Source organism: Pelobates fuscus, chromosome 8 (genome assembly GCF_036172605.1).
Source record: "Pelobates fuscus isolate aPelFus1 chromosome 8, aPelFus1.pri, whole genome shotgun sequence".
NCBI lineage: Eukaryota > Metazoa > Chordata > Amphibia > Anura > Pelobatidae > Pelobates > Pelobates fuscus.
In genome coordinates this window covers 129,815,898-129,840,420 of record NC_086324.1, presented here as the reverse complement: position 1 = coordinate 129,840,420, position 24,523 = coordinate 129,815,898, and the positions used below count along the sequence as shown (strand labels likewise).

Below are 24,523 nucleotides of genomic sequence, written 5' to 3'. Positions count from 1 at the left end.
GCCTGCGATCGCTACCGCTAGCATATCAGCCTTTTTACGCATCTTGCGCTCTTCCTCTTTCTTACTTTCTGTTTCCCTATTCATGTATACCTTATTCGCTACCTCCATTAATTGGGTGATAGACATTCCTGCAAACCCTTCTAACTTCTGTAGCTTGCGCTTAATATCTCCGTAAGCTTGGCTGACAAAGGCGGAGTTCACCATTCGGGAATTATCTGCGTCTTCCGGATTAAAGGGGGTATACAAGCGGTATGCCTCCAATAATCGGTCATAAAAGACACTGGGCGCTTCATCACTTTTCTGAATCACCTCAACTGTCTTTGACATATTAATGGCTTTCTTCCCTCCGGCTTTCATGCCAGCAATTATAGCGTCTCTATAGGCTCTGAGTTGAACCATATCAGCACCATTTACATTCCAGTCGGGATCAGTATTAGGGTAATGTGTTGCGGCCCATGCTGCCGGATTGGCTTGATTCAAGGCACGGGCTCTATCCTCTAGTGCTTTAATGGCCACTTGATTAATCCTTGTCCTTTCCTCATTGTTAAACAAAGTCATTAATAACTGCTGGCAATCAGCCCATGTCGGGTTATGTGTCTGAACTATTGAGGTGAACAGATCAGTCATAGCTTGTGGTTTCTCAGTATACGAGGAATTGTGGGTCTTCCAATTCAAGAGATCGGTAGTCGTGAACGGGACATATACGAAGACTGGGTCAGCATGTGCCATTTGACCTGCGGCATCAATATAGGCTGACCCGGGATTCAGACGAAGAGGCATCTGATAATGTTTTAATTGTTGGGTACCGGTCAGTTGTCGGGTTAGTATGGGGCTACGTGGAGGGGCGTCAGTTAGAGGTTCCGGTCGGGGGGTAATAAAGCATGAGGATGTGGGAGCTTGGTTTTGGGAAAAGTTAGTAAATAGAACACTTCGAGCCGAGCTAGAAGAAGCTTGACCGGAAGTCTGAAGTGGCGCCAAATCAGGATATTCAGATCTAATGGGGGTTGGTTCTGGTTCCGGAAGGGGAGATTTAGTACGAGAGGGGGTGGATTCTGTACTGGAGGAGGAAGCGGAAGTGGATGGGGGCAATGGGGGAAGGGGTGCAGGACTTCCTGCATTCGCGTCACTTCCTCTTAAAGGAAAGTAAGGGGGCGGCAAAGGGATCTCGGACTCAGGGGGCGTGTCCAAAATGGGCCTAACACCAGTCCTAGTGGACAAACAAGTCCTAGCCACCATGAGGCGACATTGCTCCTCGTGGCATGTCTGAATCCATTTTGGCGAGTCATTTACGGCCTGTCTCCAACAATCAATATAAGGAAACTGCCCGTAAAGTTCAGGCCTACCCGATACAGCCACGTGTACGCGCTGTACCAGAGTTGGATCCAAACTGCCACGTGGCGGCCATGCCGCAACCAAAGTAGGCCACTCCCTAGTACACAAAGTGACCAAACGTACAGGAGACATTTTAACCCCAAAATCACATGTTTTGAATCCCTTTTTAAAATTCTTCACCATACAACCTAAGGGATCCGGAATCGTTGACTGCGACGCGCCCATACTTATCAATGGAACGTCGTTGACAACGAATACTATGCACGCGTACTTTTCAACAGTCACACCCGTTTCCTCTGGCAACAGCACCATGTGGTACGGTTACCAAGTGAAACGTACACAATAACACAATAAACACTCAGGGAATTCCCGTACACGCACAGCTGTTACACCAGTCACTAAATAATCAATATTATGCCCTTTGGCGAAACTATACAGTCACCCACGCTATAATTCTCTATATATGAATTACCCGTCTATAACACACCCCAGTAACATCGTCTTTTACAAATAGCGGTTACAGTACGGTTAGCATAGGTCAAAGCACAATTTAAGGTCACAATACAATTATTAGTGGTTATGGTGTTAAACATGCAATAGACGACAGTGATTAGTACTTATATACAGTGTCAGTAAATATACAGGGTTATGGTACCGTGCACTATGATACAGCAACACACTATTAACACTCTCGCTAGACGGCTGAGCTCGCGCAATCTAACAAGATATACACTTTACTAAACAATCTTTAACACATTTACAATTCCCAACTAAACTATTGGCCAGTACCTTGAATGGACTACCTAAAACTATGTACACCCGTTTTGGTTAGCCACACTGCCCAAGCACCACATATAGCGAGCTAGAGGACCGAATTTACACAGGCGCCTCTTAGTCGATTACTATCAAAAATCTAGTGGGTTCCAAATTTACACGCCTTCCCACTTAGCCAAGATAGGTTGAGAGCTAGCGAACCGAATTTACACAGGCGCCGCTTAGTCTCCCGGTCCCTCCGACCTAGCGAACGTAATATACACCCTAGAACGCTAGTCTAGACAAGACACCGGTGTCCGGCTAGGGCTATTTACACAGGACCCCGCCTGACTAACCAAATCAAACGGTCTGACTAAAGAGCGTTCGACTGAGCGGTGCGCCTTCGCTCCTTCCCTCCGACAGAGGGGGCAGATTCCATACACAAATAACCCCTTATGGGCCTACCGCACAATCGGTATACCCCTAGTGGGTCTGCCGTCTAAAACAGCAGTTGTCTTACCTCCTCGTTCCTGAACCTGAGTTCACACTCATCGACGGGGACACCCCAGCACTTCTTACGTAGAGGCCGATGATCTCCTGGACAACAGACCAGTGGCGCCGAGACGAAGGGAGGTCCACGCAGAAGTTCAGGGGTGCAGCCGTAGAGAACGTGGGCAAAGATAGACCGTCTCACGCCTCTGCCTCTCAGCTACCGTTGAACGATGAGCTTCCCGGCCAACGCACCAAATGATACCGGAGAAACTGACGGAAGCAAAGCACAGAGAGATGGACACAGGTTTCTTCAGGAAGGAAGAGATTCTTTATTGGATCACCGATCGGGACTCAGAGGGACTAATGTCACCAAAATACAGCAAGTTCTGAGCCCCGGACAATAGTGCAGGCTCCTTACATAGGCACATAACTCCTCCCATATTAAGCTCCACCCGCACATTCTCTTGACCAATCAATACACATAAGAAGTAACTTCCTGTTTGACCGCATGGCTTGTCCAGCACAATGGAGGAGGGGAATACTATATCCTGTATGCTTGCCCATGCTCCGTACACTACTGATCGTATCTTGCCTCGTGCAACCAACTGATCGATACGTCAGCATATGCACGTACACATGCCACGTGGTAATCTCGGCCTACTAAATTTATTTTTACCGAGATTCCACCACAATATGATCTAAGAGGGGAATTGTAGATACGAATATCCATTTTGATATCTATCCTAGCTGTTCATATAAGGGTTAATTTGAACGAAGAATAAATTTGGCATTTTATCTCCTATTCTCGGAAATAGGATTTATATACAATCCTAGTTACGGGAAAAGTACTGATTTCGAAATGTTGTCCAAGATATCGGTATTTGTAAATATCTGGTTTTAATCAAATATGTAATGCGTTATATGACGAAAGTTATAACTAGAAACAGCTGTTTATAACGTGTGAAAAACAGATTATGTAATAAATGCTCATGACCCCCACCAACATGAAAATGGGGTATATATGCAACTGACGTTTAATTAAAATTTGAATTGGTTATTGAACATGTCTCTGCTATTCATTTCCAATTTCCAGAGCTCTGAATGAGTTGGCAAATATCCATCATCCACAAAGGGCCTGGGCTGATTTAATCCCCAACACCTATAGTGTTCCTTTAATGCACCTCCTAATATACAGAGTAATCGTTTTTAATGTTAGATTACTAGAATTCTAGATCTACATGAAACAGACTAACCAGCCATCTTGCTCTTTGTGTATTAAACCAAGCAAAAACGAAGAATTAAATTAATCAACTATTAACGGGAGTTGACAATCTATTAAAAATTAAATTCACGTACTGTCATTAGATGTGGTTACAGCTAATTCTCTCTGCTGAACGTATAGAAATCCCTTGGGTCCAAAGGTATGGATTGGTTGGCTTGTTAATGCTTTGGCTCGCACCTAGTGAACAAAAGTTTAAATTAGCATAGCCACGAAACATACAATAACATTGCCTTGAATCACTATGCCTGTGAACATTGCTCTTAACATGTAGCACCTTTTCCCATGAATAGCTCTAGGTGTCTATAATCAAAAGCAAAATCTGGTTTCCAGTCTTTTATTTCCATAGTAAATCCCTACCTATAATACAGCCTAGATAACAATAGGGGGGTGGAGGGGGCTAATAATAGCAGTATATCAGCCCCCTCAATACCCTGAGACAGCAGTGTGTGGGAATGGCAGGCATGCACACAGCCCAGCACATACCATGCAATGCCCCTTTATAGTAACACCCCAGGGAGGGCAATGCTCAGTCCAGCTGTCTCTCTATCATTGCATTGGATGCTCCATAAGCCAAGCCCTGGGAGCATGTCCCTGCACAGTCTCCCCCACCCCATGATGCAATCTGCTCACCTCCAGCTCAGGGTGCACCTGGACAATCCTGGCAGCTGACAGACTGACATCCAGCCTCTGGCTGCCGATTAGCAGTGGCATACCAGCAAAGTGTGGGCTCCAGGCAGCCAAACTTCCTCCACAATGACAGTGTCAGGCAGCAACCAGGGCGCGGTGCACGCCGGGAGCTGTAGTGCGTACGGCTTTGGAATATCCATCAGATCTGACTTGGGAGACTGCACATCCCTGCATGCACAGCGCCTGGAGTTCTGACAAGTGCACATGTTGGAGCTTATTGGTAGTCCCAGTGTAATAGAAACACAGGGAGGGTACATGACTTCATTCCTTTCCTCTATATTACTCATTTTTGCGTCTTTGGTTTTTGTGGGGGTTTGTTTTGTTTTTTAGCTATGTGTTTAGCCGCAGTTTCTCAGAAGCAAATATATTAAAAACAATGTGGGTTTAGAAATGTGATTACAATATATTTATATAAAAATGAATAGAGCTTCCAGGAAGGGGCAGAGACTGATTCTGGTCCTTTCATTTTTATTCTGTGAATATGTTTTGCATATTCAGTGCATGGTACAAGCGGTCTCATAGAAAAGAATGAGAGTACTTGATTTGTACAGCATAGTTTCCCCATGATAACAATATTTTTGCAAATACAGGCAATTTTTTTTTTAAAGGGACACTCCAGGCCCCCAGACCACTTCTGCCCATTGGAGTGGTCTGGGTGCCAACTCCCACTACTCTTAACCCTGCAACTGTAATTATTGCAGTTTTTTATAAACTGCAATAATTACCTTGCAGGGTTAACTCCACCTCACACACTGTGTGAGGACCTTCAGCGTCGCTCAATTCCCCATAGGAAAGCATTGAAAACCTTTTTCAATGCTTTCCTATGGGGAGCGCTAATGCGCATGCGCGGCATTGACGCACATGCGCATTAGGTCTCCTCGGCCGGTGGGCGGGATCAGTCTCGCCCACCGACCGACGGAGTCAGAAGGAGGAGCGGCGCGGAGAAGGAAGCAGCGACAAGGGACATTGTCGCTGCCTCAGGTAAGTGACTGAAGGGGTTTTCACCCCTTCAGCAACTGGGGATTGGGGGGTGGGAGGGAGAGGGTACCTGCAGTGGAAGGAAAACGTATTGTTTTCCTGGCACTGGAGTTTTCCTTTCAGGAAAATTAAGGAATGGAGACCAGGGACCTCGCAGATGCCTGCACCACAGTCTATGCATGCAAACAGTATGGGTAATTAACCCCATAGAGGATCACTACAAGTACCATAACCACTGCATTGTACTGTGGTGACAATGGTGCCAGAAGTGCCCTAACGCCACCCCAGAGTCAAACCGACTGCTACCAGCTTGACATGTTACCCAGGGTCGTGCGTCGCCCCCTGAATCCTGTATGGAGATCCTTAAATTCTCCTAAGCTACGTCTAGCTTATTGGCTGAGGGGCAGCTGATCCAGTATATATATTATTTATATATGTATGTATATGTGTGTGTATATATATATATATATATATATATATATATATATATACATACATACATACATACAAGGCTCCCTTATATGTACAAACGTCTATGAATGAGAGGGAGGCTATGAGTGCAGACACCGACAAGTCTGAATGACCCCTGGGGCAAACCATCCAGTTCTGTATGAGGCCCATCCAAAAAGCCAAATCTGGACATTGCTTACAGTATTTAACATTGTCTGTATTTTGCTTTTGGCTCCCAATGAGCCGATGGCACCCATCCGCTCTGCCCCTCACCCCCATCCCTGGCTTTATTGCAAAAGCCTTGGCTCTCCCATTGAGAAAAATGCATGAGAGAAGCTATGTAAATAGTTACTAATGTACCTGCATTGGTTTCACTGTGTCTTTAATGGCTCTAATTGCAGACTACTGTCATTGATGAACATAAAACATTGCTATATTCACCTTTAGAGTGTGTTTCTTCTTGTAATATACAGCTTGAAACAGCATCAGAGTAACAACTTCATGAAGCCTCCAAGGGCAGTATTTCTTCTCCCTCTCTCTTTTCTGTCCACTTAAAGCAGTTCTGTCACTGTCTGGGGTCTTTGCATAAATTGCTAAAACCCCTGAAGGTGATTACTCCGCTGGGTGTCCGGTGGCCACAGTGTGCTGGGGAAGGTGGGGTTTACTTACCTGAATCTATTCCTCTTGGCCACCACCATGGTCTTCCTGCTGATCCTCTCCAGCTCCTGGCGCATCATGTGCCAGGAGCCTATTTCAGTGCTTCAGGGTTCCTCCATAGACAGAGCCTTTTCCCCAACATCCATCACTGGAGGGGGGGCGGGAACGACAAAACAAGTTTTGTCAAGCGTAGAAAAACTTTGCCTTGGTATATCTTTTGACTGCGCTGGAATTTCAGTGAAATTCCAACACAGTATATTGTGATTATTTAATTGGGATTTTATCTTTATGACGGACAGGGGTTACAAACCCACTTTAATGTTTTAAGCAAACAGAAATCTATAGACCCTGTTTGAGTATATATTTCAATAGTAGAATTGTGCTCACGCCAGTTGTTGCAGGGTATAGTGCAGATGTATCAATCCATCACATAGGCTTGTCATTCCTGAATCTCCCAATTTTTTTTACTATTACCACCCTCCCAATTGTTTTCCTGGCAGCAGTGTGGACATTTGCCTGCTGAAGCGAGGTAGTGAGCTGTCTCTGCATTCTTTGCAGAGACAGCTCTCCAACACCACTGTGCTTACATGCACACATTCACGTAGGGGGATTGGTTGCTTTTTTGTTCTTTTTTTTATGTAAGGATAACAGCCTTAAACTCATTTTAACATTTATAGAAATATTTTCCACAAATTGTTTCTGTCAATGACAATATACTTCCCAGCTGGTCTGGACAGAGCCTCCTTCACATTCCTACCACCTGTCCACATCCAATTCCTGCTGACATCGATAGACCTTGATGGTCATGACTGTCTATATATCAGTACAGACAAATCCATCATTTTTATTCCAACTTTCCAAATAGGCAAGCTTTTTGACTCTATGGCTTCTGAGAGGTTGTGCTCCATGGGTAACAAGCTGGGTATGGGCATCACAACTATGCATGAGCTGCTGCTAGAAAAAGATCCAATGCCTTCTCCAGCTTATGTATAAAGATGGGTGGTAGCCCTCAATCAGGATTTCTCTGTTGTACAATTCTTTCTGAGAAAAGAAAAGAAAATGTGTAGATGCTTGAGAATAACTTTTTCTTCCTGCATCTTTTGAATGCATCTTCATATTTCTGGCATTTCTATTTATTCGACATTGTGAGGTTTGTTGAGGCTCCCATTGTGCTCTCTTTTCCCTTTGTTTCACATAGAGCCCGTCTGCCTTTTTCGGGCTGATTGTCTTGGAGGGATTTACTTAAATTTTGGATTTACTTAGAGGGATTTAAAGGGACACTGTAGACACTCAGACCACTTCAGCTAATTTAATTGGTCTGGGTGCAGTGTCCCTATTGCACTCCAGAGAAACTGCAATGTTTACATTGCAGCTCTAAGTCTGCCCTCAGTGGTTGTCTACCAGGCAGCCACTAGAGGGACTTCCGGAATCCAAACGGACCTTTGAACAATATTGGAATCCATACTTAAAGATTGCAGTTTATTGATGAGCCTAATGTTCCCTTGGGGAGAAGCTTGGCCGCACTGCAAGATTAATGAGTGAGGCTTGTGCTCTGACTCCATCGGGTGCAACTATAGCAATCTGTAGCGCAAAGACCTGACCCCATTGGTTGCCTCGCTGTTTTGTTTCAAGGACAGTCAGTAGTTCCTTACCAGTGCAGCCCAGCAAAAGACCTTAATACAAGCAGCTGGATGGACCTGGCAGTTGGCCAGACTATTCAGGACCACCAGAACTTATGCCAAGTCTTGTGCGGTTAATTATCGCTTATCTACAAGCTTTCTTTGTACTGTTCTAGAGATGGCAACATAAGTTTCTCAAACTGCTGAAGTGCTGTGTCAGCTTATAGTGCTGTGTCAGCTTAGTAAACAGCTGTAGTGCTGTGTCAGCTCTTAATAGCTGTGGCATAAAGCCTTCAAGCCTGCATCTAGTAATTGTGGCCTTCAAGCCTGCATCTAGTAATATGTGCTATGTGTGCTTATATGCTCAATAGTGATCAATCAATCATACTTAATTAATATGGAATATTATCACAGACCTCTCCATAACCACGCTCAGCAAGTGCAGGGATCTGAAACCACTAACTACCGCTAACTAAAAGTAATAAGCTGTAGATGTGGACTCCAATTTAAACTAATGGCCCAAAAGAACAATATGACCCACAATCTCTTGGACACAGATAAAATGCTAGAAATTACTCTTTTGACACCACCAGCTCACTGACCAACTACTTCAAGGGACCACTCTGGGACAAACCTCAAACATCAAGACAACATTCAAGAAAGAGACTCTCTCCACAAACTAAAGATGTTCCACAGACTGCGAGAAACCTTGGATAGGCCTCGACCCACACAAGACTATCACTCACTCATACAATATATACTCACTGAAGTCATAAGTCAGTAAAACTCTGTTGGTAGTAACCTGACCAGAGGATAAATACACTTTTCCTATTCCAATGGAAACATAGGAGACATCAACATTGATGGGATAGAAATTCATAATTCAGGTTAAATTTAAAGCATTTTTCTAATCTTAATAATGTTCCTATTTACTACAAAACATTCTCAGACATCCTAATCCAATATTTAAGTATGCTATTTACTGCAATATTACGAGGAGACTTGTTCCCCCGAGACATGGTTCAGGCAACATATGCCTCATTTCAAAGTCTAATAAGTCTCACCTGGAACCAGGACACTACAGACGTATATCACTACTTAACATAGATATCAAGCTGTTTACTAAAATGCTCACATACTCCAACTCAACTGCCAATCTTCTCAACCCACATAATAATCCTCCTACTTTCACCATATATATAATGAAACAAGAAAAGGGTGTCCACTCTTCCCTATACTTTTTGTATTACCTCTAGAATCACTCCTGCAAGCTATTTGAGTGAATACATTGATAATAAGTCTTATGGTACAATCTCAGCAGTACAAGGATGCAGCACATGCAGATGACCTACTATTGTCCATCACCAAACCCAGCACAGCGATACCTCACCTTCTGGCATTAATGGATGAATATGCAAAATATGTGGGTACAAAGTAAATATAGACAGAACCAAAGCTCTCCCACTCAATTTAGATACTCATTTATATGTATATATTTAGGAGTCTAGCCAGCTCCTTGGTTTTGCACCCCTCCCTGTTACAGGTGCCTCATCTCAGGACCCTATTTAAGTCTTGTACTGCAGAGAACTCGAGATGGAAGGATTTCCCCAAGTGAGTAGCTCATTTAGAAGACAGAGTAGGACCTGCCAAAGATGGGGTACATTGACGTTTGTGGCAGGCTTATGCAATGTATGATCATATAATGTAACTAAACCCCCATTATAATGTAACTAAACCCCCCTAGATTAGGTGTTTTTAATAAAACTAAGAAAATTGTTCAGCACTATAATAACTGTTTAGTAGACAAGTGAGTGCGCTGGATTTTCATTTTTATTGTACAAAGTAAATATAGACAGAACCAAAGCTCTCCCACTCAATTTAGATACTCAGGTTAGGGTCCACCTGCAATCAACATACCATTCCAATTCACAGATTCAAACATACAATACTTCGGCATTCAACTTCCAGCAGACCTCTCAAACCTCATGGAACATGGAAGGGCCTCTCTCAATTGTGATAAGGAAGGTTAGCATCAGTAAAGATTAACCTACTTTCTAGCTTCCACATTTTTGCTCCGAACTTTAAGACCCTACAGTCACTAATAGATCGGGGGGTTGGGAATGCTACAATTCCTACATTATTACCATGCTACATAATTTGCACAAATTCTAAATCTACATGTATAGAGTGGGGTAAAACTCTGTGTAAACCTCACAACACCTTGGGAAGGGACATCCCATCTTTATATATTTGGCTACCCAAGCACACAGGCCCTTTCTTTCTCTTATACCACCAGCCCTGACTAACTCCATTGAAATATGTAACAATACCTCAAGGAAATTCCCACTCACAAACAGTCACTTCACTACTCCAACAGACTCTTCCTTCTGGGCACGAATCCTCGTAACTTTGCACACTTTGAAGATAATGACTTGAGCAGGTACTATTACCTTTTCACAGAGGGACAAGTAACACCCTTCTAAGATCTACCACAATGACATACCACCGTCACTACACTTGAAAATTTTAGATACTTACAAATTAAAAGACATCATGCACAGTTAGACTAATGGCTCTCAAGAGGGCATGCATGGATACCCAGTACAAAAAAAAGCCAAATCTCCATTTACCGATTTTTGGTATCAAACCTCCCAACATTTGCATTTTTATGTGCCTGAGGTTGGGACAGGGACCCCCACATAATCCTCTTATAGACAGGAGATATGGGAAGCCACTGCCTCCATCTCTATATTTGTTAATCCTAAGAAACATTCCTGAGATGGCACTTCACCCCCATTATATTATTTGAAATGGGGTGGACAGAATATAATTTATGCTGGAACAATGTGGAGGCCGGGGCACCTATATTCACATATGGTGGCATTGCCCTCTGGTCGATGGATTGTGGGGAGTGGCTTGGATGTTATCTAGACTCCTACAACATGATATTCTCTTAGATCCTTGGATCTGGTTGCTATCCAAATCCTGTAACGCACTTACAAGAGCACAAAACAAACTATTTACCAAGATAGCACTGCCTGCAAGGCGAGCCATTGTCGAATTATGAGGAATCCTACATTAGACATTGTGATACGCAAAATGAAAGAAGCAGTAGAGACCTTACACTTTTTTCTTAAAATATGAGACCTGTGGCTTAATGACCCACAGTTAGCACCTCTAGGTTGTTCACGAACACAAAGTTACACAGACTGAGCAGAGTCCCTCCTGACAAAGACAAAGTATTCAGATGAGGGAAACCAAGGACTGGAACCTCATCCCTAACCCTCCCTGTATTGGTCTACCCAAACCTGGTAAAATGTTATTCCATGAATTACCATACTGAGCAAGCTCACACAACCATAAGCAATGGATCGGTACCCAGGAGTAGTTTTCAAGTATAACATGCACTTACACTGAAAATGGTAATTCGAAGTTAGGGCCGAACAAGGGATTCTATGAAATATAATTCCAGGATACTGGATCCCAGACCCATGTGTTTTTCTTCTATACAGCTCTGGAAAAAGACCAATGCAAACATATCAGTTGCTCTGGTTTTACTATTCATAGATATATGTTTAAATACAATGAACATGTTTTTTTTTACTGACATTTTCCCAGATATCCAAATAAAAATAGTAAATTTGAGCATTTTTTTTGCAGAAAATGACAACTGGTCAAAAAAAAGTTTAGATTTATTTTACAACAACATAATACATATGTTTTATTGTAGGAAGAGCTCAGAAATCAATATTTGGTGGGATAACCTTGACTTTTAATCACAGCTTTCATGCGTCTTGGCCTGCTCGCCACCAGTCTTTCACATTGCTGTTGGGTTACTTAAAGCCACTGCTGGTGCAAAAATTCAAGCCGCTTGGCTTTGTTTGATGACTTGTAACCATCCTTTTCTTCTTAATCACATTCCAGAGGTTTTCAATTGGCTTTAGGTCTGAAGAGTGGATTGGCCGTGACATGGTCTTGATCTGGTGGTCCTGCACCCACACCTCAAATGACCTGCCTGTGAGATATGGAGCATTGTCCAGGTGAAACAATACTCAAGGAACATTATCAGAGCAGAAGGAAGCAAGGTTTCTTCCAAGATAACCTTTTATGTGGCTTGATTTGTTTTCTTCACAAAGATGAATCAGCCCAATTCCAGCATTGCTGAAGCACACCCCCTCGGCTCATATTTGCCTAGATAAAGGGATTTTAATAGCTTTGCGTGACTTCAGTCCTGCTGCTAAGAGCCTATTCTGAACAGTTCTCAGTGTGCACTTCTCCCCAGCTGCCATTTACCATACTTTTTGTAGGTCACTTGAGGTTATCCTACGGTTGTTGACCAACATTCAAATGAGTTGGCGGTCATCCCAGTCAGTGGAGAGTTGTTTTCTCTCTCTGCTGTTCTGTAGCGTTGTTGTCTGCTGCCTGACTTTGTTCTTATGAACCATCATCTTTGTAATTTGAATAATGGTAGCAGCACGATGCTCATTGTATCCCTCTACCAGTAATGTCAATAGAACCCTTCCTTTCCTCACTCAAAACCTTTCTTTTTAATTATTTTCTCAAGGTCAATAGTTACGGATTCCAATTACTTTTCAGGTAATAATAGGCCTGTTTTTGCTGTCCATCCAAATGGTCTTATTACAAGAGGATAATGCTGACCACTGCAGTGGCTATTGTACTTCCCCTAATTAAAAGAGATTTGGGTCACCTAAATCAGTAGCTCATGAGGTGTGCCGTGTTGTTATTAACAGACAATGGAATGGAACCCATACATTTAGAGATGCTGATTTAAGGAAAAAAAAGTGGTATCTATTTTTTTTCCAGAGCTGTATAACTGGGTAATTGCTACATTTAAATTCCAAATGAAAGCAAAATAAATACAACTTTTATTAATATTTACACAAACTTCATTAACAGTATGTATAATAGTTTAGACTCTTTAGAGGGAAAAAAACTATTCAGGTAAAGCAAGCATTTTATTTGAACAGCAGATTTTAAATACAATACAAGACAAACTCCTTCCATTTTTAAACACTCAACAATTACAAGTACAAACAAAAAAAAAATAAAAGAAATCCACAAAAACAAATCTTGGGAAGTAAAATTAGCACATGCGTACAAGGTACAGTTGCACAATAGTGTCATGTCACAAACAAAAAATATATTAAGATATCGATTTTAATACAAACAAAATCAGAATTCATATGAAGGCAATGTATATATTTGTTCCAAACTATACAACATGATAACTTACAGGGGAAGAAAATCTGCCAACAGGGATCAAAATTCTGTTGTGTCGTTTGTCTTCACTTCCCCACATTGCCCTTTCTCCCCCAATTACAAATAAATAATTAGCATCACATTGTGTAATCTACTTACACATCTGCTTTAAGAATAAATCAGACAAATTCAGCAAAAAAAAATATTACCTTTGGATAAAAATCTGGTATTATTTATAGTGAACGAAAGAGACTCGCTATAGGACAAAGACTGCATCTTACCCAAATGGCCTTTTGAAGAGATCAATTGACATTCAGAGAATGCTGCAGGATTCATTCTACAACAGGAGTATTTTAAAAGGCTCTAAACAGCCACCATTAGTTATAGCCAGTGAAACGCCCAATCACTCTGGCGTTCACAGTACAAAGTACTGTGTTTATAAAGAAATCTGGAAGGAAAACTTTGATTTCATATAAACCACTGCCCGGAACATAGTGCCATATTGTTAACCGATCTATTCAACAGTCAGAGTTTAAATTAAATACATGAGCATTTAATTTTACATAGGGTACACTTTGTTACCATGAGACCGCAGAGGAGGTGGGTACCCAATCATAGCAGAATAGGAGGTGAAATCGCCCTCTTCTGCTCTTTTCTTGATTCAACTAGTTTATGTCTGATATAAGACTACTAAACCCAGGCTCAAACCAGTTGTTTGTTTTGACACCCTCTGCTAGAAGATCAGAGCCCCTGAGCAGCACATCCCATTCAAATTTGAATTGATTACACTGATAATCACATGACCAATCCTCAATATTGTCCTGTGATTTTTGGAACTGGTATTCTAGTGTTAGTGTAATGATGCTCCCTGCTGGTCATACTATTCACTCACATACAAAACGTAGTGTTCGTTCCTCTTACTGACGAGCGTAGGTGAGGTGAAGCCTGACTAACGCAGGAGCTCCGTGGAGCAATGTTGTGTATTCTTGTTTACTGAGAGGTGCTCAGAAGGGACGTTGGAGGAAAGACACTGGAGGAGAGCCCACACTGCTTGCAGGGCTCCTGAAGTGAGCCTCCAAGGAACCTGGAGTCATTCCAACCATAGTATCGCTGTGAGGGGTCTCTCCTTTTAGAAAGTCATCTTCTTCATCTGCACCAACTCCCTGGATTTATGGAATACACAACAGATAAAGAAATGTTCACATAAGGAGTAAATATAAACAGCCTTAAATAAGTTAACTTAAAATGTATTAAATATAAAAGTGTCTTTTTATGTGTAACAATAGCGCTTAAAAACCAGTGTAAATGATATTAAACAAGCAGCTCAAAAACACATGTGAACCTTCTTTCCCTCACCCAATGTAAAAACAAAAAGTATATATAAGTGAAAAATCTCCTGTATATCAAAGTGCGGAGCGCTTAATAACAGTGGGCACCAGAAGTATAGGGGATACGCTGACATCAGCAGAAGTGGTGGTCCGAGCCAATCAGAGTGCTTCCCCATAGGATTGGCTGAGATGGTTTAGGAGGCAGATCAGGGGCAGAGCCAGCATGATTCAAACACAGCCCTGGCCAATCAGCATCTCCTCATAGAGATGAATGAAATCAATGCATTTCTATGAGAAAATATCAGTGTCTGCACGAAGAGGGTGGAGACACTAAATGGCAGTACTGATTACTCTGCAGCTCTGCCCAAGGAAGCAGCTCTAGCAGCCATCTAAGGAGTGTCCAGTGGAGTTATCACTAGGCTGTAATATAAAACACTGCATTTTCCCTGAAAAGGCAGTGTATACTGCAAAAAGCCTGAAGGGAATGATTATACTCACCAGAACAAATTCAATAAGCTGTAGTTGTTTAACTAACCTTAGCTATTATACTTCAGAGCTAGGTACCTCCAGCTCTTGGTTAGGCTAGTTGTAATATACTAACCCCCTTTCCCTGTATTTATTGGAGTCAACAGTATTACACTCTCTCTGCTCTCCTGTCTGTTCTTCTTGCCTTTGAGGGAGAATTGCCCCGCAAGAAAGGTTGAGCACTTCCTACCAAGGCGTTCTCATACTGAGCCATACAACCAGTGTTTTCTCCGTTTTTGTGTTTGTTATATTTGGATGGAAATGCTTGGTAGAAGCGCCTTAATTTTACAATAATATAACATAGGAAATGTGGTATATGCACCGTTACCTTAACATGTTTATGACCTCCCTTCAAATCTTCAGTATTCGATTCCTCCCATATCTGGTAAATAGGATCAATAACCTTCTTACACCTGTTCAAATATAAATGTTGAAAATTGGCAAGACAAATAAAAACTGTGATCATGAGTTAACATTTACATAAAAAGCACGGTAAAAGAAAAATGATTTTATGGGCAATGGCTCAAGTTTTAAAGCAATAAGTAAAAAGGAAAAAAAAAATAAACTAAATAAAAACAAATGTTGATAGAAATGTTGCCATTTCTATCAACATTATAGAATAGCTGTCTATATAGTCACAAGGGTCGTCTACAAACACATTTATTTTCGGAATGCATCTAATCAACCCCTCTAATCCCTAAGAAGATTTCTCCTGAAAACTATTCCGGTTATTATAGAGTCCCAGTTATTCAAAAGTTCCAATAATTTATTAAATCATTTCCACAACATTTCGTGTGTACGAGTTAACAGAATGTGCACACGATAAACTTTATTTTAATCATATATCATTGTTCTTAATTCACACGGGGCACAAATGTACATCACATCAAGCTTGCATCATATTCAAAACATAATGAATAGCGACCGTGATACAACGATAAGGAAACATATTTCCGCGTTAACACAACAGTTGAAACGAGCAAAATATTTGTAGGTTGTCGGCACATCATTTGTCAAGTACGACATTGCTCTATTCTGGTCAGGGCAAAATGTTAACCAAAATGTCAGTAGCCATTTGCAGTGCACATTTAACATGAATCAGTAGTGTTTTACGGTTTTATAGTACTGGATGGTGGATAGGGAACAGAAAGGGGAAGGGATCTTGCCATATCTAGCAGTTCATTCATATCTAGTAGACTGGCAGTTTACCTGACTGTTTAATGTTGTTGAAGAGTTTCGTAAGGTGCAGGGTCAGCAGAACAACTACAGCTTATTGAATTTGTTCTGGAGAGTAGAATCATTACCTGCAGGCTTTTTGCTGTTAACACGGTCTTTTCAGAGAAAATGCAGTCTTTACATTACAGCCTAGTGATAACTTCACTGGCCACTCCTCAGATGGCTGTTAGAGATCCTTCCTGGGTCATGGCTGCCTAAAATGCATCCAAACATTCAGTGTCTCCTCCCTCTGCATGCAGACACTGAACTTTCCTCATAGAGATTCATGGATTCAATTCATCTCTATGAGGAGATGCTGATTGGCCAGGGCTGTGTTTGAATTGTGCTGGCTCTGCCCCTGATCTGCCTCTTTGTCAGTCTCAGCCAATCCTATGGGGAGGCATTGTGATTGGATCAAGCCACCACTTCTGATGATGTCAGCAGACAGCTTGTTTTTCTGAGGCAAACAGCATGCAGATCTACAGCTTCAGGCTTGAATACAGTAAGATTTTGCTATATTTATGTAGGCATGAGGGGCCCAGGGGGCTAGATGGTGGTTTTAACACTATAGGGTCAGGAATATATGTTTGTATTCCTGACCCTATAGTGATCCTTTAAGTTTGGGGAGACAGTTCGGGTTGCCTAAAAAGGCTTTGTGGGATTTGTGGGTTTCAGACATCTGCGATAGAGATAGGCCTTCGTCGCCATCTTGAGTAGGCCGTAGGAGGTCTTTTTTAGCTTGGCGGATCGGGTTCGTTAACTTAGTTTGTTTTGCCGGTGCCATCGTATGGGCTGTGCTAGAGTGCTGTTTTGCCAGCTCATTCAGGACTGGGAGCTCTCACTCCATGTGTCCGCTTACTTCAGCAGTTAGCAACGCCCCCCACACAATAAACTTAAAGCTTTTGAAAGGCATTTTAGATATACCCCAAAAAAAAAAATGCATAATAAAATGCATGTTTTTATTGTGGGTATATCTATAAAACTGTTTAACAAATAAAAATAAATGTATATTTAAAAATATATATATATATTTGGAGTGTTTATTTAATAGATAGTGCCCATGATTTAACACAAAAACAAACAAAACAAAACTAAAACTTGTGGCACCTCTTGAGCTCGAAACATTATTTATTCATCATCTTCATCATTGTTTCAAACATCATAATTTAAAAGGGCACAACATGAATAAATAATCAAGACAACACGGGTTACATGCTGCGACTGAACAAAAATCCTCATATGAAGAGCACAAAGCATTCAAGACATTTAAAAAAAATAAAAATAATAAAAAATGTGGTGTGGGGTTTGGGCACCATGTCAAGTGCATGCCCACAGACGTTGCTCTTCAGGCTGACAGAAATATTCTGAAAAATATATATCACAATTTGGCTGAAGCACACTTGTGCACAGTTGTGGGATACCACGAGAAAGATTTCAGAGCTCCGTCCTGGTAATCTAGCTGCAGGACAAGTGTTGATCTGCCACAATTGGTGGATTAACCTACCCCAGAGTTGAGCCTCCTCACCATGCTGGTGGGGGTTAGTATGAGAATCACTAATGTTTGGCTATAATGCTGTGACCTGCATTTATTCCTGTCTGCTGAGTTTATCAAGATAAGTGTACTAGTAAGTATATAACGAATGGCATCCTACAAGGAAAGAAAAAACCCTTACCTTTTCAAAATACAGGGATCAAAAGGAAAAAAGCTGTCAAGTGGGTTTGTGCATGTTTGGGTAGAGTCCCCGCCCAAGCTGCTCCTTACAATGGGGATCATCTGCCGACTGTTCCTCTCCATGATTGTGTAGCAAAACACCAACTGGTATTTCCTGGGGTTTCACAGAAGACAAGGTTTAGCAAAGATGCAACAACAAGGCTTAAAGCTATATTTGTATACTCTGATGTCACATTTACACTTTTCTCCTTAAATGAGAACAATCAGTTTACAGGAAATTACAATGGTGAATAAAACATTGAAAATCACCTATAACTTGTGTTGAACTTTTTTTTAAGTGAAATTCTATTTTCTTTTCAATGTATATTAAAGATTTAGCTATTAAATCACAGTCTAGTTCAGTCAAGGCACAGCCAGGGCACACATTGCAGATAAGGAGAAAAAATAGAAATACAGTTAAAGTATGGCACACGCTATAAAAACAATAATACTATTCCTATTCTCATCCATGAAACAAAGAGATGTTTGGGAACCAAGAGGTCTTCCAAGTGCACATTTACATTGACAAATTAATGGAAACCTTTCAGCTCTACACGTTAGCCTTTACAGTGAGGGAAAAAAGTATTTGATCCCCTGCTGATTTTGAATGTTTGTCCACTGACAAAGATATTATCAATCTATACGTTTAATGGTAGGTGTATTTTAACAATGAGAGACAGAATAACAAAAAAAATCCAGAAAAACGCATGTCAAAAAAGTTATAAATTGATTTGCATGTCAATAAGTGAAATAAGTATTTTATTCCCTATCAATCAGCAAGATTTCTGGCTCCCAGGTGTCTTTTATACAGGTAATGAATTGAGATTAGGAGCACTCTTAAAGGGAGTGCTCCTAATCTCAGCTCGTTACCTGTATAAAAGACACCTGTCAACAGAAGCAATCAATCAGATTCAAAACTCTCCCTCATGGTTAAGACCAAAGAGCTGTCCAATGATGTCAGGGACAAGATTGTAGACCTACACAAGGCTGGCACGGGCTACAAGACCATCGCCAAGCAGCTTGGTGAGAAGGTGACAACAGTGGGTGCGATTATTCACAAATGAAAGAAACACAAAATAACTGTCAGTCTCCCTCAGTGTGGTGCTCCATGCAAGATCTCACCTCGTGGAGTTTCAACGATCATGAGAACGGTGAGGAATCAGCCCTGAACTACACAAGAGGATCTTGTTAATGATCCCAAGGCAGCTGGGACCATAGTCTCCAAGAAAACAATCACACTACTCCATGAAGGACTGAAATCCTGCAGCGCCCGCAAGGTCCTCCTGCTCAAGAAAGAACATGTACAGGCCCATCTGAAGTTTGCAAATTAACATCTGAATGATTCAGAGAAAAACTGGGTGAAAGTGTTGTGGTCAGATTAGACCAAAATCGAGCTCTTTGGCATCAACTCAACTCGCCGTGTTTGGAGGAGGAATGCTGCCTATGACCCCAAGAACACCATCCCCACCATCAAACATGGAGGTGGAAACGTTATGCTTTGGGGATAGGACAACTGCACGGCAGCAAAGGGACGATGGACGAGGTGAGAACCTCCTTCCCAGAGACAGGGCATTGAAAATGGGCCGTGAATGGGTATTCCAGCATGACAATGACCCAAAACATACAGCCAAGCCAGCAAAGGAGTGGCTCAAGAAGAAGTACACTAAGGTCCTGGAGTGGCCTAGCCAGTCTGCAGACCTTAATCCCATAGAAAATCTGTGGAGGGAGCTGAAGGTTCAAGTTGCCAAACGTCAGCCTTGAAACCTTAATGACTTGGAGAGGATCTGCAAAGAAGAGTGGGACAAAATTCCTCCTGAGATGTGTGCAAACCTGGTGGCCAACTACAAGAAACGTCTGACCTCTGTGATTGCCAACAAGGGTTTTGCCACCAAGTACTAACTCGAAACGGGTGAAATATTTATTTCACTCATGCAAATCAATTTATAACTTTTTTGACATGCGTTTTTCTTTTTTTTTCTCTCACTGTTAAAATACACCTACCATTAAAATTAGAGACTGATCATTTCTTTGTCAGTGGGCAAACGTTCAAAAACAGCAGGGGATCAAATACTTTTTTCCCTCCCTGTATCAAGTTACGGATTGAGTCGAAACGTTGTCACTCTGTTATCTGAAAAATCTGCATTGAGATGTAGACCTCTGTCTGCACCGCAAATCTTTGTTTCTGTTACAAGGAAGAGAAACAGATGCCCGGTTTAATTTCTCCTCTTCTCTATATTCTTTCTCTGTCTGGACAGGGCTTATAAAAATGACTGACAGGGAGCTAAGATAGAGGTGCTCAGTTGCCGGATACCAGGATTAATTCTACATTTAATTTTCATACCCATTTGTTAAATACAGGGGATAGGTAACCATAATATTACACATCCAGGGAACGGTTTGCCAGACAGGTCTTAATCTGCTGAGGTTTTACACTCACACATTGTAGAAAGGTGGAGTACCTCTGCTCTGTCCAGAAACATCTTACTAGATCACACACCTCAGTGACAAATGGGTTCCTTGGAGAACATATACTTTAAAATCCTCTCATGACCAAGGATTTGTCATAAACCCGTTAACTAACCTAGAATCCACCGTGTTAGCAGGAGAGATGTCAAACCTTCTAATTAGCTCGCATTCTAAATCAACTTTTGCCTACAGAACTGTATCAGCCACATTAAGTTTTTTTTTCTTTCCAAATGTTTGCCGACATCTCTATCACTCCTGCAATTGCTTTGAGTACAATTGATTTTCCTACTTGTGAGATAGGAAAATCACTCACCTCTACATATTATGACTGAATTGCATGATAGCTGCTGGTTGTTTATGGCAGTACTTAGACATTAACAAGTGAGACATAGACCTTTCTTTTAATTCCAATGTTTAATCAGGATTTAAAAGCTTATCATCATCAAGGTCTTATCACTGAAATCTCATGCCAATACAAGCTAGGGACTGGAAAGAATTCTATGTAAACCAGAATGTAGACAGCATGACCACCAGCTATCATGCACTGTTGTAGTGATTAGGTTGCCAATAGACTATGACTTTATCCACCCATTTTTGGTCAAACCGTTTCCAAGTAATCTACAAGGCACCTGCAGCCTGGCCCTAACTTACCAGATATGTACTGAGGAAGTTCCATTTTTGCATTAACAACATCAGTTTTGTACATAACCTGCAAATTAGCAGTTTGATAGCAGGGGTCAGGCTGTGGTTGCTTCAGGTCCCCTGGTTTTGGTTAAACTGCTAGAAAACTGTTTGACCAAAAACTAGGGGGATTGCAGATACAGACAACAAGAACCATAACAACTAAAATTGCATAGAGTGCCCATTAAAAACATGGGCATGTATAGCTTTCTATAGGATACCCAAGCATTAATCATCTGATTTTGTGTACCTCGTAATTGCAGCAAACAAGTTAACCACTGAAGGAAGACAAATCTTTAGAGGATTGAGCTGACACATGACGATTCGCTCAAAATTCAAATTCTGCAGATAGGCCAAACCTGAACATAGAGGGAAGAAATATAAGAGTGTGTTTCCACCGGCAATTAATCACTATATAAGTAACATACAATAATATAAACAGTCTGTTTAATTTCTCATCTCCTGCTCTGTTAATAGCTTGATATAGCTTGCAAGAGCCTCCTGTGTGTAATTAAAGTTAAACTGACAAAGCAGCAGATAAGAACTTCTGAAATAAACATATAGTCCTGTTGGATCGGATTGAAATTGTTTTATTTTGTTTTAGTAAGCCAGTCAGGGGAGGTCTGGCTACGGCTGCATAGACAAAAAGATTTAACTCCTAAATAGCAGAGAATTGTGCAGCTAGACTGCCGGGGTGTGATCTATACACAAAAATTGCTATGGTATCCCGTTAAGCTGAAATGTGTTTTAATGTTAAGAGTATCTCTTACATATGAAAATCTATGCAATGTGTTACTTTGCATCTGGCTTGCTTAGAAACAAAACTACACTCAACAGCATAACGTAACCGGACCAATTTCACACTGCAACGCGAGAATGCTCAGAAAGCGGCTCATTCATTGTGACCATACATTAGGCAGAATGGTTCCAAAACAGGAATAATACTTTGCGTGGAACTTCATATACACATTTTAACGAAACCACAATGTACCTTTTCGTAAATTTCCTTCCAACAGCTGCTTATGACGGAATATTAAGGTGTAAAAAACAGCCTGGCTTGCTGCATAGAACGGGCCATGAAGGGATACATCACAGAAAGCTCGGCTACCTGCATCCTGGTTATCAATGTAACCGTGCAGCCAGTTCACCAGAAGATCAAGGCATGCCTTCACAGTCCTGAGTGAGCAATATAAAGACAAGATTAAATATAACTTGAAGCATTACAATATCTAGTTGTTAACATAAATTAACCAACATAGAACTCTGAAATATCTGAATAACGTCTTCTTCAATGCTCTGCACAGAATTCAGTTATATTACAAAAAAATAGGCATTTTCCCCCCTTAATCTGGTCACTAGTCAAAAATGCCACTCACGAAAAGAGCACGATGAGCAAAAATATAAAGGCACTAATCTCCCTAACAGACCGCCAGATAGCAGACTTGCTTTTGCAGACTATTGAGAAAAAAGCTCCTAATAAGCATAATTCATGTGCAATAGCAGTCTGAAATTGTAGAAGAAGAGATGAATGCCCAGTGGGGCCAAACCACGGCAGTAGAAGGAGGAGGAGTAGAAGAATCAGCTAATGCCAACTACACTCCACACAAGTGAAATGCTTGGCTAAATTAGCAGTTATAGAGGATGGCAGAATGTATGGATTACAAGTATACTGGATGGCATGGCATTTTATTTTATCCATTAAAAACAAATCAGTTAGCAGACCCCACACTGTTTTGGCCAATCTGAGTATCCAAGGAGGATTGAAGCCAGCTTCAGCAACACAGTTGCAGACAGCAACTCATGGATGGAATGTTTCTTAAGTCGGGGCTCAACAAATCCAAAGCGTCAGGTCACCATGGTGACTAGGAATTTTGTACTGGAGCTGGAGATTTGTCCACGTTGAGGCCCCGAGGTAGCCGGCTGACTGTGAGTGAATGCAGGCATCCGGCATCCTCAGATTTATCTTTTAGTGACTCATCAGACCTTGATATTCAGAATCTACTACTATCTGATTCCGGTGTGATAGTTTATTTTATTTTTATTGAAATATTCAGTAATGTTGCCTAATATCCTTAATTTAAATATACCTGGGGTGGAACGTTAATGATTCTCAAAGCCTCTCTCGTGTATAGGATAATTTAATTACCTTAAAGTGATCACTTCTAAAATGCGGTTTGATACTATATATATTACTCTAAAAAGTGCCATAAAAAAAAAAATTAACAAACAAATACTTTTCATATTGTCTTAATATGTAATATGATCAAGTATGTTTGACAATAAGCACGGATAAAAAAAAAAAAATGACTAACAAACATGTCTACTTACAAAGCATGTAGCATGAAAGGTGTATCCACAACAACCTGTAGTTTGGAATCTAAGACTGGAATCTACAGAGTATGGAAAGGATCTGTCGATTGTATCATGATCCTCTCTCACACTGAATAATTGGGATAGGCCACAAATTGCCCCTCATTCCAACCCAGACACCCCCAAGTTATTGTCTTTGCCTACCCATTACATGATAAAATGGAAATCAGCACTTACAACACAGGAATGAACTTGGCTCGAGATAGAAGACTCCCAATGTAGGTTGCAGCAGTCTGTCTGATAATTGGAGGGTTGTTTGGATTCTGCAGTTTCTTCCAAAGATGTTCCAAAAATGCTTCTGCAAATCCCTGCAATAAAAGAGCGACCATGTCAAACGCGGAGATTTATAAAACATGAACAGTATTATATTAGCATAAAAGTGTCACCGGTGGATTTTATACTTGCAAAGACCAGAGGCTTTGCGTAAATAAGGTTAAAGTGGACAGAATAATAATCTTCTTAGTAAAATATATTTGAGAGGAAAAATTCGATATTTAAGTCAAATTTACACTTCTTTCTGCAGCGTATAATCTTTGCAAGATAGATAAGAGATGTTTCTGGAGACTTGCACTTGTGCACCGAATTTTCGTGAGGCTATCACTTCTGGACATGCTTAGTTATATCAGCAGATCTATATACCGTATCTGTTTGGCATTTTATTCTAACAGCGAACTGATGGGATTTGCGAATTGAAACAGAGCCCTCCAGAGCTCCCGCTAAGCATGAGAGCATTTTCAAACCTTTAAGGGCGTTAAAG

At 41.2% G+C, this 24,523-nt stretch overlaps 2 protein-coding genes across 4 annotated transcripts in view; both read right to left on the bottom strand.

Moving 5' to 3' along the window:
- The window catches only part of NTAN1 (N-terminal asparagine amidase), a 29,130-nt gene extending 24,475 nt beyond the window's left edge, over positions 1 to 4,655 (bottom strand). The window contains exons 1-2 of the mRNA XM_063430312.1: positions 4,490 to 4,655; positions 3,934 to 4,036 (exon numbers count right to left, since the gene is read on the bottom strand). Of these exons, the coding sequence (XP_063286382.1) occupies positions 3,934 to 4,036; positions 4,490 to 4,570 (184 nt within the window). The 5' untranslated portion in view covers positions 4,571 to 4,655. The remainder of the gene's footprint in view (positions 1 to 3,933; positions 4,037 to 4,489) is intronic.
- Positions 4,656 to 13,375: 8,720 nt separating this feature from the next.
- The window catches only part of RRN3 (RRN3 homolog, RNA polymerase I transcription factor), a 53,552-nt gene continuing 42,404 nt past the window's right edge, over positions 13,376 to 24,523 (bottom strand). For 2 of the 3 annotated variants that reach the window (XM_063430309.1, XM_063430308.1), the window contains exons 13-18: positions 23,944 to 24,074; positions 22,388 to 22,572; positions 21,647 to 21,755; positions 18,212 to 18,364; positions 15,652 to 15,736; positions 13,376 to 14,633 (exon numbers count right to left, since the gene is read on the bottom strand). In XM_063430309.1, the coding sequence (XP_063286379.1) occupies positions 14,475 to 14,633; positions 15,652 to 15,736; positions 18,212 to 18,364; positions 21,647 to 21,755; positions 22,388 to 22,572; positions 23,944 to 24,074 (822 nt within the window). In that variant the 3' untranslated portion in view covers positions 13,376 to 14,474. Of the gene's footprint in view, positions 14,634 to 15,651; positions 15,737 to 18,211; positions 18,387 to 21,646; positions 21,756 to 22,387; positions 22,573 to 23,943; positions 24,075 to 24,523 lie in introns of those variants that run through there. The other variant, XM_063430310.1, reaches the window with a different exon arrangement.